Source organism: Schistocerca piceifrons, chromosome 9 (assembly GCF_021461385.2).
Source record: "Schistocerca piceifrons isolate TAMUIC-IGC-003096 chromosome 9, iqSchPice1.1, whole genome shotgun sequence".
In the NCBI taxonomy this organism is placed as follows: domain Eukaryota; kingdom Metazoa; phylum Arthropoda; class Insecta; order Orthoptera; family Acrididae; genus Schistocerca; species Schistocerca piceifrons.
The window spans coordinates 218,691,148-218,708,940 of record NC_060146.1 but is presented as its reverse complement, the minus strand read 5'-3'; the positions used below and the strand labels follow the sequence as shown (position 1 = coordinate 218,708,940).

Sequence of the window (17,793 nt, the reverse complement as noted above, 5' to 3'; positions counted from 1 at the left end):
TTTTGTTGGAATATCTTCCAAATGAAGTGTGAGGCAGACAATTGGGGTCACCAGAAGCGTCCGATGCCACCCGTCAGCTTTGACCCGTGACTTAAGTCTGTTGTGATGTGTGATATCACGACGCGAAGTTCAATTTGTGAGTGTCGTGTGTTTGTAGATGTCTTGTTGAGCTGTTGGTGGTGCTCTCTGGTGGCATGTTTGTAGGTCGCGGGAAAGGTTTTGTTGTTGGTTTAATGTGTGCTTGTGATGTGTTTGTAGGTGGTGAGTCGTTGAGGTTTGGTGGTGCTCTCAGGTGGGGTTTGTGTGGTGTGTGTCATATAGGATTCATTTCAGTTGTTGACATTGTCTGCAGTTGTGGTTATAAGTGAAGATTAGTGGCATATTGTGCAATGAGTCGATGGTTTAATTTTTGGTTTTTTCTATGGTAATGTAGTGTTGTATGTGGCGTGTCGTGTTTGAATTTTTCAGATTACTTTTTTTATGTCGTTGTTAGGAATGGATATGACTGATAAAGTGAACAGTTTTCAGCTGTGGGGTATGATGGGCGACACTGCTATGTCACTCATCAAATTTTTGCAGCTTTTTGGATTACTGGCTGAGCTGGTGAAGTGCTCTGTATGTGGCAAGTAAATGAAGTTAACGAAAGCTCTGGCGTCTCAGACCAGGGATGGCTATATGTAGAGGTGCTGGCGTAACAACGTTTGGGTCTCCATTCACCGGGGTTCAAGAAGTCCAGGTTGGGCACGCGTGAAATTGTGTTGATGAGTTACCATTTTTGTTATCAGTCCTCACACAGTTTTTGCGCGCATGAGGGTGTGAGTGAGCAAACGGTCCTTGATTAGTATTCTTTTTGTTGGGAGGTTTGTTCAGAATACATTAAATACAGGTGTAAGTTGGGTGGACCTAGAGTAAAGGTTGGGACTGATGAGTCACAGTTTGGTAGGAGGCAGCATGGGAGGGGTAAGCCTGTGGTTGGTTTATGGGTGTGGGGGGCTGGTTCTTCTGAGTGTGTGTTTAGGGTTGTGGAAAATCGTACAAAGAGGGAGTTAGTGGGGTTGATTCAAGGTTATGTAGAACAGGGGAGTAGTACAGTTTCTGATGGGTTTGCGCCTTATAGTGGGTTGGGTTGGGAGGGTTACAATCATTTAGTTATTAATCACAGTGTGAAGTTCAAGAATTATGAGAGTGGGGCCTGTACAAATACTATATAGGGGTTTTGGGGGGCTGTTAATTCTGTTAATAGGGAGGGGGAAGAGGCACTCTTCCAACCTTCAGGCTCATTTAGATGAGTACTGTTGGCGGACCAGCGTCCCTGAGGGGTACTGTATTTTTAGGGTTTTCTTTAGGGCTGTTAGTAAGATGTACAGGCCCAGGGTCTTGGGTTGGTGAGGTTTTGGGATTGTGGTGTCCAATCTAGTAGGCAGCGATGGAGCTTTCATGTGGTGAGTTTTCATTTCTTTTGTTCATGTTTTTATCTGGTTAGATGAGTTGTGGATCAGGTGTCGGGGAGGGGGGGGGGGGGAGGGGGGTGTTGGTTGCTGGTATTGGTGAGTTGGTTTTGTGTGTTGTTGTTGACCCTGTGAGGTCAAGAGAAGTGTTCGATTTCAGATTTGGTGTTTTCTTGTGGTTTTTGAGGTAGTGATGATTGTGGAAGTGCTTGTAGGTTTTGGTGTTTATGAATTGGTATCGGTACTTTCCATTGACCTATATACATCAAGGGAAGTGTTCAGCTTCAGATTTGGTGTTTTCTTGTGGTTTTTGAGGTAGTGACGATTATGGAAGTGGTTGTAGGTTTTGGGGTTTATGAACTGATATTGGTACTTTCTGTTGACCTATACACATCAAGGAAAGTGTTCGATTCCATTAGATATTGTTTCTAGTTGATTTCGCGAATGTTGTCTTCAGTTTATTTTACCGGTTTTGTCGTTTGGTTTAGTGGCGTGTGTTTGCTGTTAGTTTGTCCCCACCCCAAAACCCCCAATTTCCCTCGCTTGTCCCGTTAGTTTCATTATATTATAGGAGGAATATGTGTTTGATGGTTTTTTGATCTATTTTCGTGTTTGTTGTCATAGTCGCGATATGGAAGTTGTTGTGAATGGTCATTTCCGCCATATTGATGATGTCATTGGTCAAAGCAGACAGATGGAATTTGACATTTCTGTTAACCCGACAGTTGGCTACATCCAACAAAATAAACACCCATGGAAACATTATTTGATGCAGGTATTAGGTAAATTTGTAATTTCTCATAGCGCATTTCATCCAAATTGTGTTCTCATTGGGACAACATATTATTGCATTCACAATTCTGACACTTTGTTTCTCTTATAACAGGTTTGTATATGTTCAGTGCAGTCTTCTTTCATTAATCAGGATATACTTTCATAGTAACTGATTAGTAATGAAAATATCTTTGCAAGTAACAACTTCAGTGTCCAACATTCAAAATGTGCAACTGTTTCCATTAATAAAAATCAAGAATGGCAGCATGATCTCCTCACATTGCCTTGAAGATTGAAAAAGTTATTTTGATAAAACTTTTCAATTATATGTGATTTACGTGAACAAATTTTACTGGTCAACTGTTGACAATAGAGAATCCTCTACTGCCAACTTTTATAAAATATACTAGGCCTAACAATGAATTATGACTCATGCTAATCTACTTATTGATTATTTTATACACGTACATCACGGTAAAAGCAGCTACTTTGAAAGCAAGCCTCTGGTCTTCCTATAACATTATTCAGTTTCTGTTTTGATCCACTGCTACAAACAAAGTGTTCATAGAAATTTAATGGTTTAAAAAACTACTACATACTGAAGAAGTTAATAACTTGTGCAATATGAATATTAGTGTTAATAGCAATTGCATCCCAAAGTCCAACTATATTAGTACATTGTAAAAGGATTGACTTTTAAGATACTATTTTACTTTATTTTTCCAGATCTGTAGATTTTTAACCCTGCCTCTGATTTCTACCAGCAACCTGTTACAGATGTTTGCATTAGAATATAAGTTTCATACTCAATACTAGGCATTGTATGCATGGAAATTATTTTCACTTCTAGTATTCTGATCATCAATTTTACAGTTCATATTAAATTCACTAACAAAAAATGCCATTGGTGAGTTCACATATCAACATGTGAGTGTAAGGATACCCCATGTCCATCAAATTAGTTAGTTACATATTTCGAGGATCATTTTGCATAATAGATCATAATGATGGTTTCTGCTATATGTTCAGTTACACAGCTTAAATAATAACTTACAATCTGCTTCTGTAAAATAAACACTTTTCTGAGATTAACTGAATTACCCCAGAAGATTATGCCATAGGGCAATACTAAGTTCAAATATCCTAATCTCATCTACAGGTAAACAGAGTGAGAGGGATTTGCAAGTGCAAAGCAGGGTGCATTTTCACCATAAGTTATCTGCAATGTTTATACTTGTACAACTGTCTCACTAGGAAATTTACTTAAACAGCGTGAATTTTTTTGACTTAGTACTTTTTGATGATTAATTTTTTTCTGTCTTTAAATACATTGTGCACTCCTGAAAGTTGGAAATGCTGTGATAATACTCATGGGTAACAAATTAATGTAGGCTACATTTTTCTGTCTAAAGAACAGGAACATATTTTACAATTTGCAAACTGGCTACATGATTTTACTTCTTAGTTACTGGCTTTTATCCTGGAATAATTAAGATCAGAGGTAGTAGAACATGTGTAGTAAAACAATAAGATATTCTAACAAATTTTGGGTTGTTGACAGTTTTACGGGCTGTGATTTCCTAACTGAATGCACAATGTGCTCCCGAATATTTATATTTCTTTTCTTGCCACCCCAAAACGCAAACAACAACATCAAGTGACATTATAGCGTCTCTCTTCTGCTCAGAGTCCCCCCACTAACGAGTTGATCAAGATGATTCTCTCTCAGATTACGGATCCAAGTGCATTACAACGAACTAAATACTACCTGCAACCTCTTCGAGATCGTTAATGCACCGGAAATACATAGTACTTCACGCATTGTCTTCGAAACACATGAGTTAGCTAAGTTTCCAATAACTATCTCTAGCATCTGTGATTTGTTTATCGTACACCTAACCTCAAAATACTGCTTTACATCTGTAAGAATGCTCTACTACGAATCCACAAAAGGCATCCACAGCACAACACATGTTAATTTCTAATCGCATCATAATTACATAAAACAACCCGTCACGTACAGAGTTCTCAATTCTTTAAATGCTGAAACAAAGGCGGTCGGAAGTTATTTGCGCAGTCCCGATACATTGTTATATACTAATAATGTTTGCCTTTTTTTTAGTTTAGTTAGGGGGAAATATGTACATTTTTTTCTGACTTGTTTGTTTCTTTTCGAAGTCCCTATCTTCTGAAAGGATATGTACTAACATCTGATTCGACCGTACTAGGTGGTAATAGAGCCTGGTTTACTGCTGTTCATTTACGTTTCAGTGAAATGTATACTTATATGCAATTCATTATATAAATAATACCATCAAAAATAAGAAATAAATAAATAGTCTCACCTCGTTTTCCTGTTAGCTGATGCTCAAACTATGGTTTCTTAACATGCATTCATTTTAAGTTACCCTTTGCATGCAACCAGCGTCAAACGTCACTACTACGTCACGAGACATCGCTGGGGTTCGTTTACCTCATTGGTGCTGACGTAGGCACTCAGCTGCAGCCTATGATATTGCTCGGAGGGAAAATGCCGCGAAATTCTTCGCGTCGGAAACAAGCGCTAGAGGTAGTGGAGGGTAAGTGACTAGTCGTGCTGAGGACCTGGCGGGTGCAGCTGGAAGGGCTCGACAGAGTGACTCTGTTTTTATCACAGGTAGTGTGAAGTTATTGATGCCATCATTAGTTTTAGTGCCTTAAATGATTTTATCATTTATATGTAAGAACTATACAAATGTTACCAAATTAGTAAGTTTCAAGTAAATAGAACCAGAGGGCTTGAGAAGTTTGCGCGGGAATGACGCATCAAGCGCATACAATTTGGCGCGTAAATAGTTGTAGGAGAAAGTGGCCACTACGTTCAGTACTAAGGCATTTATAAGTACTAATTTGTTTTGTTGTATTTGAGTTTATTACTGCCGGCAGATCATCCGGAATTCTGGCTCACTGCAGTTTTCATTTACGTGCAGGTGTGGCAGTTAGGCTACTTAAATTGTTGATTTATTTCGTGGTAAACATCGTCCGACCAAGATTAATGCTTACATATTTCACAGAGAAATATATTGGTCATTTAGTTGTGGTGGAGTGTTCTTCTGAATTGGAAACCTTGTGCGTTTTCAGACGCGAGATACGTGGCATTTCACACCAAAAACTTCCGTGTATTATATGTATTAGACCAGTGAAAGTTTCTACAAATTGTTTGAATGTAAAATGCCAAATTATGCAGTAAGGGGGTGCAGTGTTTGGTACATAATGGGGGTAATGCTACAGTATTATTAAAAGTAATTTCCTGTGTTAATTCTCATAAGTCTATGCACGTATTAGCTAAGTGTTACTAAGTGGAGCTTATTCCTACTACTATATCTACTTTGACTACAATATTTATGTCCTTGAATAAAGCAAGAATGATTAGGTACTCTTAAAACTTAATAAGTATGAGTAACAGGTTTCAAAAATTTGTGGGGAATCTGACTCATAATTTCTGCTTATTGCAGAAGTATTTAAGCACATTTGTTTGAGCAGGTAAGTGTCATTGTTTTAAAGGTGAAAATTATTTTCCTAGATAATTTGAAGTAGGGAAATTTTATGCAAATTCTGAAGAATCTCTTATATTTACAGATATTCAAATGTGTGTATATTGTTACCAACTGTACCAAGTGTTAATAATACTATATACGCTAAGTGTGGTGCACAGTTTGAGCCACAGAAGCATATGTAATGCTACATTATTTTTCTATCCAAATTACATTCAAAGAATGTGTAAAATGCAACCACTGTATGATTGATTTCCAGTTTGACTTCAACATACTTAATGGTTAATATTTTCAGTAACTTTTTTGGAGAACTTACTGTGTTGCATTTCACAGCCTGTTTTAGGATTGTAATGTTTGACTTAGAAATTTTGATGGATTGAAGTATTGCTTGCATTTTTTACAGGAGTCTGTGCGCAAGATTATGTAGACTTGCTTGTTGATGCCAGTAATTTGTAAAATTTTCCTTCAAAACTGTAATTGCCCACGTTAGTCTTGATGATGTTAAGAAGACCAAAAATAGGTGTAAATTGTGTAGAGTTCAGATGAGGTTACATATCTGTGAATTCAGATAGTGTTAGGATTTGTTCAGGGTATGCTGATTTTGTTAGAAGGTTAAGTTTGACTGTGTTTGAATTGTGTAGTAGTTAATGTTGCAGGAGAATGAATGAATCTTGTGCAATTGATGTCACTTCAATGATGGAGTTTAGTGATCACTGTTTAAAATTAATTTGCTTTGCTAACAGTTACACATTTATTTTTATAATATGACCTTTAGATCAAAGTTGATAATCTTCAGATCTATGTAATTCTGGATCCATATGGACCTAAACATTAGTTGTTACATCTAAAACAGAAAACATGTACATACACGACTAGTTTCTTGTATAATAATGGCAGTTGGTAAATGCTCTGTGACGGCATAGAAATTAAGGGTACTGTTCTAGTCTGTACAGTGAAAATAAGGTGGTAGCACGGCTGACAAATGGAGATAGAGGAAGCTGTTCCCTATTTCTGCATGTTCTGAGGTAAAATGTAGGGTATAAGTAGATCATATACTGTATATCTGACTGATTTATTGTCTTGAATATAATAGAGGGAAACATTCCACGTGGGGAAAAATATATCTAAAAACAAAGATGATGTGACTTACCAAACGAAAGCACTGGCATGTCGATACACACAAACATACACACAAAATTAAAGCTTTCGCAACCAACAGTTGCTTCATCAGGAAAGAGGGAAGGAGAGGGAAAGACGAAAGGATGTGGGTTTTAAGGGAGAGGGTAAGGAGTCATTCCAACCCTGGGAGTGGAAAGACTTACCTTAGGAGGGAAAAAAGCGCGCGCGCGCGGACACACACACACACATATCCGCATATATGTACACAAGTGTCCTTTTTCCCCCTAAGGTAAGTCTTTCCGCTCCCAGGATTGGATGACTCCTTACCCTCTCCCTTAAAACCCACATCCTTTAGTCTTTCCCTCTCCTTCCCTCTTTCCTAATGAAGCAACCGTTGGTTGCGAAAGCTTGAATTTTGTGTGTAGGTTTGTGTTTGTTTGTGTGTCTTATCGACATGCCAGCACTTTCGTTTGGTAAGTCACATCATCTTTGTTTTTAGGTATATGATTTATTGTTTTATAATGTAATTGGATATTATTGTTTTGTTAGATGACAAATTTGAGAACCACCAAATCAGAAAAACCATTTGTTGTAACTCTTTCATTTATCCCATTGGAGATGAGAAATTAGTTCACAGCTTTGCAGCCAGATCTGCATGTACTGGTAGTACATCAGTGTACTATGTTGCAGATGAGGTCGGGTGCTCTTTTAACATCCATAACTTTTGTATATGGCCAAGATTACTTGTAGTTTTTGCAAGTCATTTATTTAGTTAAAGGTGGTTACAGAGGAATGGTTTTGTATCATTCAGTGCAAAATTATCTGAATGAGATTTGAGGTAGTTAGACATGTGCTCTGATAATGAACTAAATAATAGATCCTGTTACTGCTGGTTTGTGTTACTCCATTTGAAGCATTTAAATTTTAGAGCATGTATGTAGTCATTGTGTTACTAAATTTTAATGGTCATTGTTTGTTCTTCAGTTTAGTAGATAACTGACACGTGACACAAAATGAGCATGGAGAACCCAGCTACACCGCAGGTGGCAAATGCCTCACTGCAGCGGCGAGCCACGCGCAGTGCCCTGGCAGAAATCCCGGCACGACTTGGGCTGCTGACCGTCGATGAGAACGGCCGCACAGAGGGGGCCACAGCTGCAGCTACTGTGGTCGGTACGTTGACTCCGGCCAGTAGAAGGCCACCGCTTGTCCCAATACCCGATCGTGCCAATCAGCTCACTCCGCGCGATGGAGAAGGGGCTGTGGCAGGCACTCGTGGTAAGTCTTGTGGTAATTGTATGTATCCGGCTCTGACAAGGCTGCAACTGTGGCTGCTGGACCCTCACCCCCTTTTGTGCTCTACTGTGTGAGTGAGTTTTTTATCTTATGAGACAGATTAACATTTAAGTTTACAAAAAAGTATTTATGTATGAATAAGGTTTATTTCCATATGTTAATCATTCACTAGTTTTTATTGGACAAGCTGAATCAGAATTAAAATACATAAGATTAACAATACATGTACAATGAAAAACATGCACACGCACACAATGTACATGCTCGCACTCTTTTGTAACTCACAATTAAACACAATCTGGTTTGGCTGAACATTGTAGGCATTCTGAATATCTGTTACGCAATATCAATACAAAAGAGATTGACGGAGTAGAAGGTGCGGTAATGGTGGATACGGAATTGGTGATTCCGAAATTTTCCAGGGATACCCATCATACCTCAGAAAATGACAGGTGCGTGCACAGTACCCATCTAGAATGTGACTGTCAATTTCATGCCTTTTACTAAACTACATAGAGGCAGTAGAAGGCTAATCAACCAAAGACTATAATTACACCTACCTGGTTGTAGATAGGTCTGCAGTGGACAAATTTCTTACTTAACATTAAAATTCTAACTGTGTCCTGGATGAGTGGATGCCTTCATATTTTGATAGCTTGGTCCTTGACTGAACTGAAAAATCATTGTTTCATGATAGTGGCATTGTCACTAGGGTAAGAGATTGTGTGGAAAACACATTTTGTACATTCATGTCTCATTGTGAAAGACACTTCAGAGATGTGGAATGTGACAAAATATGCATTAACAAGACATGCACTATACCTACATCAACCTCTCACTGTGCTGCTCAATGGTATTTGTAGTGATAGCTGCCAATTGTAACATTATAAACAAGAAAGAAAGAAAGATGCTGCTTCCTCAAATTTGAAAGCACCCATGCAAATTACACTCATGTGATTATTTTACATGATGAACCTTAAATTTGACGTTTTACATGATGAACCTTGAATATAAGAATAGAACCAATATAACTTATCCTAATAAATCAGCAATATAATTTTATCTGGATGGGATGTAACAATATTATGAAGAGGATAGTTGCTACTGACCATATGGTGGAGATGCTGAGTTGCTGATACGAACAACAAAAATGTTGGAAAGTGAGCTTTCAGTCAACAAGGCCTTTGTTGAAAATACACACACATGCAGATAAAACCAACCTGCGCGCGCGCACACACACACACACACACACACACACACACACACACACACACACACACACACACACACACACACACACACACACACACACACACACACAGTCTCTGGCAGCTAAAGCCAGATGGCAAGCAGCAACATGAGGCAACTGTGTTGTGGGGGTATGGAGGAGGCTGAATTGGGGGGGGGGGGGTAAAGTGCTGCTTGTGGGAACTGGTCATGCGTCCTTATAGTATTAAATACTGGCATTAGGGATGTTAGTGTAAAGAAAGGTAACATCAAAGGTGACAGCAGGGTACCATGTTGTAAGGGAGAAGGAACTGTGGAGTCACTGGAGGAAATTGTTGGTATCTTGTATGTAGGAGGGTAGGTTGTGGTAAATAGGCTCTTCTCTGCCTTTATCAAGCATTAGTTTTATCCCATCTGGACTGTGGATGTGAAGTTTCTCAGCTGCCTCTTCCACATTGCTCCTCTTGGACCCAGCCCACCATCATGATACCCATTCGGCCACTGGTGCCTTTTGCACTATCCCTGTCTACAGTGTTCTAGCTGATAGTGGGATCCCCCCATTTTGGATCGGCAGTTCCATCCCTAGGTTTCCTCAGCCATCACTGTATGCTCTTTCCCAGCTCACCCTCTTATTTTCACAACTCTGGGACATAGCCTGCCCACTGCCCACCCTCGGATGAATTTATCAATTTGCCTCTGCCTTTCTTCTTTTTGGCACTATTTCTGTCTTCCCTCTGTGTCTTGTTTCCCCTCGCTCTTTCCTGAACACACCCTCTTGGTTAGTTCCTTGTCCCCAGATTCAGATGGATATCTTCTGGGGTGCAAAAGTCTGTCACTCCAATCGTGTTCATTTGTTTGTTCCTCCAGCCCTTACAAGAGATTTGGGATGCTATTGTTTTTTATGCCAATGGCTCTAAATCTGCTGATCATGAGGGATATGCCTTAGTCTTCTATTGACATGGAACACCATCTCTTACTGCCACATGTGGGGTGTTTACCATGGAACTGATGGCCATTTACAGGGCCCTCTGCTTTATTAAGCGGTCTTCCCTCATCCAAGTATTGTTGAGTTTGTACTCAAAAACTGACCTTCAGGGTATTTCCCTTTTTTTACCACCACCCTTTGGTCTCTGTCCATAACCTTCATGTCTGTCTTGACCGTGCTGCTTGTTAGGTTGATTTCCCTTCCCCAGTTCTCAAAGACCCCCATTTCTAATAAACTTAAAGTGATAAAGGGGACTCCTGCCACGTGGCATTCTTTCTTCTGCCTCACTCGGTGGGAATCTACTTTCTACTGCTGTCTTTGTATTGGGCTCCTCACCCCCACCCCTTGGTATTTATGCCACCCCTCTCACGGTGAGTAATATTTTGCTGGGCTGCCTCCTGCACTTTGGGCCTTCACATTAAAAATGCCCCTGCCACGGGTGTTAGTGGACGACCCTTGCACACTTATGTCAGTCAAGATTTTTCTTCACGAAAGTGGTTTGTCCTTCCAAATTTGAGTTTCTGAATTTCCTTCCGGAATTGAAGTCCCTCGTTTAGTGTTGGGACTGACCAGGTTCCTTCCTACTTTCCTCTTGCTTTCCCTTTTCCCTGTTTCATCTGGTTTTTGTGCTGCTTTATTTGCTGTTTTCTTGTCTGTTCTTCCCCGGTGTTGTCCATGCTGTATGGTGGTTGTGATATAGTGTGGGAATCAGCGGCAGTGCCCCCTGCTCTTGCCCACTCTCACCTTCCCCTCCACCATTCTTTACTCTTCCTGCAACCCTGACACTCCTTCTGCCTCTTTTGTCACCCGATTTCCTTTCCCATCAACTGGACTGTGATGCTGGTGTTGTTCCTCTCTTAGTTTCTGCCTTCTTGGATCATGAAACTGATGACCTCTCTGTTTGGTCCTCTCCCTCCCTCCCTCCCTCCCTCCCTCCCTCCCTCCCTCCCTCCCTCCCTCCCTCCCTCCCTCCCTCCCTCCCTCCCAATCAACCAACCATATACAGATACATTAGATTTGCTTGTGGAGACAATGCATACACAACCACCAGACATTAAATTAATGTAGGAATAAAGTATGCCTATTACCAAATAGAAGTTATCAGCAAGTGCACAAAAAGAATGGAAACTTACCAGATTTCTGACATCCGTCAACAAGCTGGGAATATATACATTTGCACATGCTTGTGTTGGGAGCAGTTCTTTAGCCACACAACGAGGGCTCGGCTTGCTGGCCACTCTGGGCTTGTTTCCATGTTCCATCTGATACACAGTACTCAAACATTTAGAACACTAACACTTGTGCACAGAATTTATGCTATATACTAACAGATTAGGTCTGCTGCTTCTGTCCTTGGGGTGGGTGGGAGACATCAGCTGTTTTGTCTCCTTAAACAATAACTCAACATCAGCTACTGTTATTGACTCATATTCTGGAATATTTCCTGCTTGTACGTTGGTGAAGGAATTCTGGAAACCAGTGTTTAGCAACCCTCCTCTATTGACGCTGTTGTTGGTAACAGTATCATTTCTATCATGTAATGAAATTATCGCAGTTTTGCCACTGATATGCCTTAAATATGACCAGAAGCTGTCAGATATCGAGACAGTCTCATTGTGGAAACTGCCAAAAACATCTTGCATTGTAGTACACTGTAAATTTCAAGCTTGTGTAAAATGTAGCAAATTATGAAGATTTTGCATTGTTTTAATTCTGGTGTGCTATTTTTGTGCTCCTGAAAATAGTCTATCTTGTTTTTTGTACCATGGAGAGATCTGTTCCTTTTAATTTACTCGATATGAAACACTGTTTCTCTGAATTTGTCGTATCTGGACTACACTTAGTTGGTATGGAAGGAACAGATTCTCTCTTTATAAGGTGTTAAGTAAATTTTTACCTGCTTTTTAAATCAATGTATTTTGTGTTTGTTTCATGGATTTGGATAGTGTGAAATTCAGCATTGCTAAAATGACCTTGTTGTTTCTCATCCCTGTATCTATTACAGCCCTCTCATTTTGGTCAGTATTATTTGCTGCTGAAAGATCTATCTTCAGTGAAAGTGAAAAATTTGTGTGTGTTTAACAGAATGATTAGAGAGTAAATTGAGGAAAGTAATGAGTAGTAGTATAAATGAGATTGGTGATAAACTTAATGAGAATTGAGGACCATGTAGTAGATGAAGTGAAGGAAAACTGTCTGGGAAGCAAAGTAACATGGAAAAAGCGAGGAGGACATAAGGAGGTGATAAGCAAGGGAAGGGTGAGAAGACCAAGAGAAGTCTGCTAGTATCACACATCAGCTTTAGGGTGAGAAATTTGTGGTAATATACTTTTGGAGCACAGCACTATATCCCAGTGGATTGTGGAACAACCAGGAAAGAGAAACTTCCTGGCAAATTAAAACTGTGTGCAGGACCGAGACTTGAACTCAGGACCTTTGCCTTTCGTGGGCAAGTGCTCTACCAAGGCACGACTCGCGCCCCGTCCTCACAGCTTTACTACTGCCAGTACCTCCTCTCCGCGAGCCTTGCAGAACTAGCACTCCTGAAAGAAAGGATATGCGGAGACATGGCTTAGCCACAGCCTGGGGGATGTTTCCAGAATGAGATTTTCACTCTGCAGCGGAGTGTGCGCTGATATGAAACTTCCTGGCGGATTAAAACTGTGTGCCAGACCGAGACTCGAACTCGGGACCTTTGCCTTTCGCAGGCAAAGGTCCCGAGTTATAGTCTGGGTCCGGCACACAGTTTTAATCTGCCATGAAGTTTAATATCAGCGCACACTCCGCTGCAGAGTGAAAATCTCATTCTAGAACCAGGAACGAGTATTGAAACACTGAAGATGTGATAGAATAGGAGGATGTTGAAAAAATAGGTGGACTGATACAGAATGTAGAGGTTCTCCATAGAACTAGTGAAAAAAGGAACATGCAGTTATCATTATAGGGAAGTTAACAGAGGTACACAAACCTGAGATAATGACTGAGAAGACGGTTTATTGCTAAGAACACTGCAAAAGCTTAACGGACATACTTAAGATTCAGTAGTCAGTGGCAGGTTGCTGGAAGCAAAGCACGTCTGTGTTAACATGCCTCAGGTAGACGTCGGGTTAATTTTTCAGTGTGCATACATTCATAATGTTTTTGACTGCTTTGCAGTCTGCAGTCCCTACAAACATATGGGAAACACTGACTTGGAGAAGGTACAAGTTGATAAGACATTTAAGACATCAGAAAATAACTTGCTTGGTAGTAGGGAGAGTTGTAGAGGGTAAAAAATTTAGAGGAAGACAGATAAAAATACACCCAACAAATAGAGGATGTAGAGTGCAAGAGCTGCTCCAAGATGAAGATGGCACTGACGTGATAAGATACAAAATATAATAGGCTATGAGACTCATGATACAGGGTGTGTACGGCCCAGGACAACCGGGAAATCCGGGAAAAACCCGGGAATTTTTTCATCTGGTAGAAAACCCGGAAAAACCCGGGAATTTTTCGGAATTCCGGGAATTTTTCATTCTTTTAGCTTTCAGTTAAATTTTTGCAATACTGCTACTGGAGAATGATACTGCAGCAATAAAATATAAACGAGAGGGGAAAAAATAAAATTTTAGTGGCAAAGGAAATGTGCAATTTACAACAACAAAACACCATGCACGCACAAGTGTCTGCAAATAGCAAAAATATGTCAAAGGCCGTAGGGCGCAGACTGCAATTCTTCACAACAATAATCTGCTTGCTATGAGCATGACGTCACAACTGTTCACGTTAGGTTCGTTTGACCAATTGCCAGCGGTCTGTTGCGCATGCGCATTTGACTCGCGTATAAGCAGTACCTTCTCCCGCTACTTGTAGTTTGGCTGTTAGCTGTATCGGCAGTAGGAGCAAGCAGCCAGATGCAAACGCGAAAAATTTTTCTCGCGTGCTCTAGCTGCCAGATTCGCGCTTGCACGGAGTTGTCTGAGTTGTAGTGGGGAGGGGGCTAGTCTCCATGTGACCCGTGTTTACGTTAAGTCATTTCGCTGCTTCTCTTCGTGTACAGCTCCCATGTCAAATGAAAGGAAAAAAAAAAAAAAAAAAAAACGGATTTCTGTGGCCGGAAGCTATCAAGTGAATTAAAATACATTCACATAATTACGGAGGGCAAAAATATATTATTAATTTCAGTTTTCTGATTTTATTTCCACGTTAGTAGCAGTCAAGCATTAATCGCCTTGCAGAACAATGAAGTTATTTTTGCAAGTTTGCTAAAGAAATTTGGATTTATTACTCTTTCCGCTGAGGCAATCATTTTATTTGAAACGAAGTGTTTCATTCTACAGTATTGGCTAGTTCCAACTGTTCCCTGAGTTTCAAGTGCACGTTGCCATCTTCTGCCATGTATGGCATTATGCCATAATAAAGAACCAAAAATGAGATCGTAGAGTACTGGTACTCCAAGAAAATTTACATCCCAAGAACCACACTGAAAAGCTTAATATCAGATCAGACAAGCACTTCAGTGGTTTGTGGAGTATAGTTGTAGATGTAATATGGGTTCACGTATGTGACACGTAAGATTCTGATATACTAAACGCATTCTAGAAATGACAGTAAAATGTCAAGGTCCACATTCAAGGCACCCAACAGAGATTTGAATCGTGTGACCCCTAAAGTGAATTGTCGTATAGCTGTACCTATTGGACTGAACTGGTGAGCACATATTACTTCCCTCTGTTTGCACTTTTGACAGAAGCTGATGATGCACAAACTGCTTCGTCTGAATAACATTAGAATGTTAGTGGAAATTTCTATTAAACTGGCATCTGAAGTGTGTGAATGTTAGTTTACTATTGAGAGGGTGATTACCATGATAGACCATTAAATCTGAGTTTGAAAAATCCTGTCGTGGCAGCCAGGCAAATTATCATACTACGAAACAGGTGCAATTTTTCATGAAATTGGCACTAACTCTATTGCCTGTTGTGTGCTTAAATAAAGTGCCATACTAGTGATCACTTACTTGATCCTTGAGTGGAAATGCTAGGAGCAGAAGTTTGCTTTTGGCTCGTAGCACATTGGCTGCTGAGACAAACCTCGTCTCCTGCTCCCAGAGCAGCCAGCCTACAGCTTATAGAAGGAATGAATGTTTTTGTAGAAGGAATGAACGTGTAATAGCTTAATGCATCACAAAAGTAACAAGAAAGTTGACTGTGAGTTGCTATAAGGACCAGGTATAGCCTCTTTGCTTATTCTTGTAAGTAATGTTAACAATTGCTAGCACCCCACCACAAGCAGATCAACACTATTGTCAACAGCTCTTTATTGTTAAGGTGCACAGTGCTGTTACGTAGCTAATGTTGGCAGAGACTATAGACATTGTGGAATGGCGTGAAGTCAGTTGACTTCTGTCAATCGTAGGGGCTGAGGAAAAGTGTGTAATCAGTAGGTGGTCTCACAAAAAACTTTTCATAGTGGCATTTTTAATGTCCCATAAACACTTGCACCAACTTGTGTTATTTTAATGAGTTGCTTCTCATCATGGCAAGTAACAAGTAAAAAATGTGTTCTCCTTTGTCAGAGCAGCTGATACTAGGTTTCTCCCAAAAGTGGAAACTGGACTCATTCTATAGAATTTATGTTCGTGTTGGGATAGCTCGTGAGAAAAAGCTGTGGGGCTAATGGAGATACTGAACATACACAAAAGGTAGAACAATCTGTCAGTTTTTTCCCCCCACAGAAAAGCACCATAAAAACACTGAAAATCATGAACTGGCAGATGCCTGATGACTCTGAACCATCCCGTGAAAGCCTACGTAAAACATTTCAGGACCCAGTATTAGGTGAATAATCCAGGAATACAGTACAAACCCCTGTGTACTGCTTCTGTAGAGGCAGTGAAGTGGAGGTTAGACTGACTACAGCAGCACAGTTGTTCAAGCAGTCATTCTTCCTGCCTTCCACGTGCATATTCAGTGGAAAAAAAGTTGAGTATATGGTACAGTGGGAAGTTCCTTCTAGAGTGCTCTTCAGTGACTAGCAGAGTATGAATGCGGATGTAGAAGATTTTGGCATGATATGTGCCAGACGACAGACTTTGGTTAAATGATTGCTATTACTCATAGGGTTTCTATAAGAAGTATTTGGAAAAGTTTTGAAAAAATATATTTGAGCTACTGCTATAATCCCTAAAAATTCTTCAAACTACAGCCCCAGGGCATAGGCATGCTTTTTGCTATCAGCTTTTTCACAGATTGAAGGAGCCCCAGTAGGTGGATTCTATTCAGATGTATGTGAGCTTCTCTGATGGCACTTAGTGTACAGTAGTGGTGTCCTTAGAGGGAGGATTTCACTTTTTGGACTGGGAAGTAGTTTTTTGGTGTCAATTCAGGACTCTAAGGGGTTTGGGGAATTGTCAGAGAGCAGTTGGTGAGGTAGTCGGTGATCTTTGAGCAGGTGTAGCTGGGTGTATTGTGATGCAATTTACTATTTCTGGGATCGGCAGGCCTCGCCCAGTTGACCCTTCTCTTCAGTCTTCTTCACACTTCTAGGTAAAAAGCACCGTTCACTGTCTGCATCTTTGGAACAAATTCGTAGTCGACCTCCCTCGAGGAGTCTGAGAAAACGGTTGGTGTAGCTTTCACTCTGGATTTGCTCATTCGAATATTTTTGAACGTGGTGATGCTTTGTTTTTGGGTCGTATTCAAATACCCCAGTTTTTTCCCCACACTAATGTTGTCCAAAAAGTCAGTCTTCTTAGACACATTTCAGAAGATAGTTGCAAGCAAACAGCTGTCTCTACTTTTGGTCATCTATCGAGACCTTTGGGAAGAGTTTTGCGCAGACCGTTCGTTTTGCCAAATCTTCAGTGATAACAGTGTGCACTATTATCTTCTCGATGCCAATTGCATCAGCAGCGATGTGCCCACATAATCGACGGTCTGAATGCACATTGCCATCGGTTCTTGATGTTAACAGCTGTCTTGCACAGGGCTCGTTCTCCACACTCTAGACCATATTCTGCAGTTTGTGACAGGCTTTCATGCTTAAACTCGTGGCCAACGTCTCCATACCCAGTTTCCCCAGCCCAGCACAAAATTTGATAGTGTACTGCTGTTAAATCATTTGCTGAATTTTGCACTTGCACCGAGACACTTTGCACAGTTACCCTAAAACCACGGACTCGTCTGAGCAAAAGATCACGGGCAACTCGTGTTTGGTGCGTGTTGGTGTGTGTGTGTGTGTGTGTGTGTGTGTGTGTGTGTGTGTGTGTGTGTGTGTGTGTGTGTGTGTGCTGTGACCGCATCAGGAAAAAAATTATCCTAAATACTTCATACACAGATTATGTACGTATGTCATGTGGATGTTGGAAGTTTTTTCAACTGCTCCAGAAAAAGGAAGCCATAAGAATAGTGCAACTCTAAATTTGATT

The 17,793-nt window shown here is 40.4% G+C and overlaps 2 protein-coding genes across 7 annotated transcripts in view; one reads left to right on the top strand and one right to left on the bottom strand.

Annotated features, from left to right (window-relative positions):
- The window catches only part of LOC124716940 (G patch domain-containing protein 2), a 165,779-nt gene extending 161,098 nt beyond the window's left edge, over positions 1-4,681 (bottom strand). The window contains exon 1 of one of the 3 annotated variants that reach the window (XM_047243523.1): positions 4,569-4,681. The gene's annotated coding sequence lies outside the window, so the exon portion shown is untranslated. Of the gene's footprint in view, positions 1-4,567 lie in introns of all 3 variants that reach the window. The other 2 variants (XM_047243522.1, XM_047243521.1) reach the window with 2 other exon arrangements.
- The window catches only part of LOC124716943, a 69,846-nt gene that overhangs the window by 15,416 nt on the left and 36,637 nt on the right, over positions 1-17,793 (top strand). Inside the window, exons 2-3 of one of the 4 annotated variants that reach the window (XM_047243525.1) lie at positions 4,648-4,878; positions 7,859-8,047. In XM_047243525.1, coding sequence (XP_047099481.1) covers positions 7,888-8,047 — 160 coding nt within the window. In that variant the 5' untranslated portion in view covers positions 4,648-4,878; positions 7,859-7,887. Of the gene's footprint in view, positions 1-4,647; positions 4,879-5,172; positions 5,192-5,627; positions 5,745-7,858; positions 8,048-17,793 lie in introns of those variants that run through there. The other 3 variants (XM_047243528.1, XM_047243527.1, XM_047243526.1) reach the window with 3 other exon arrangements.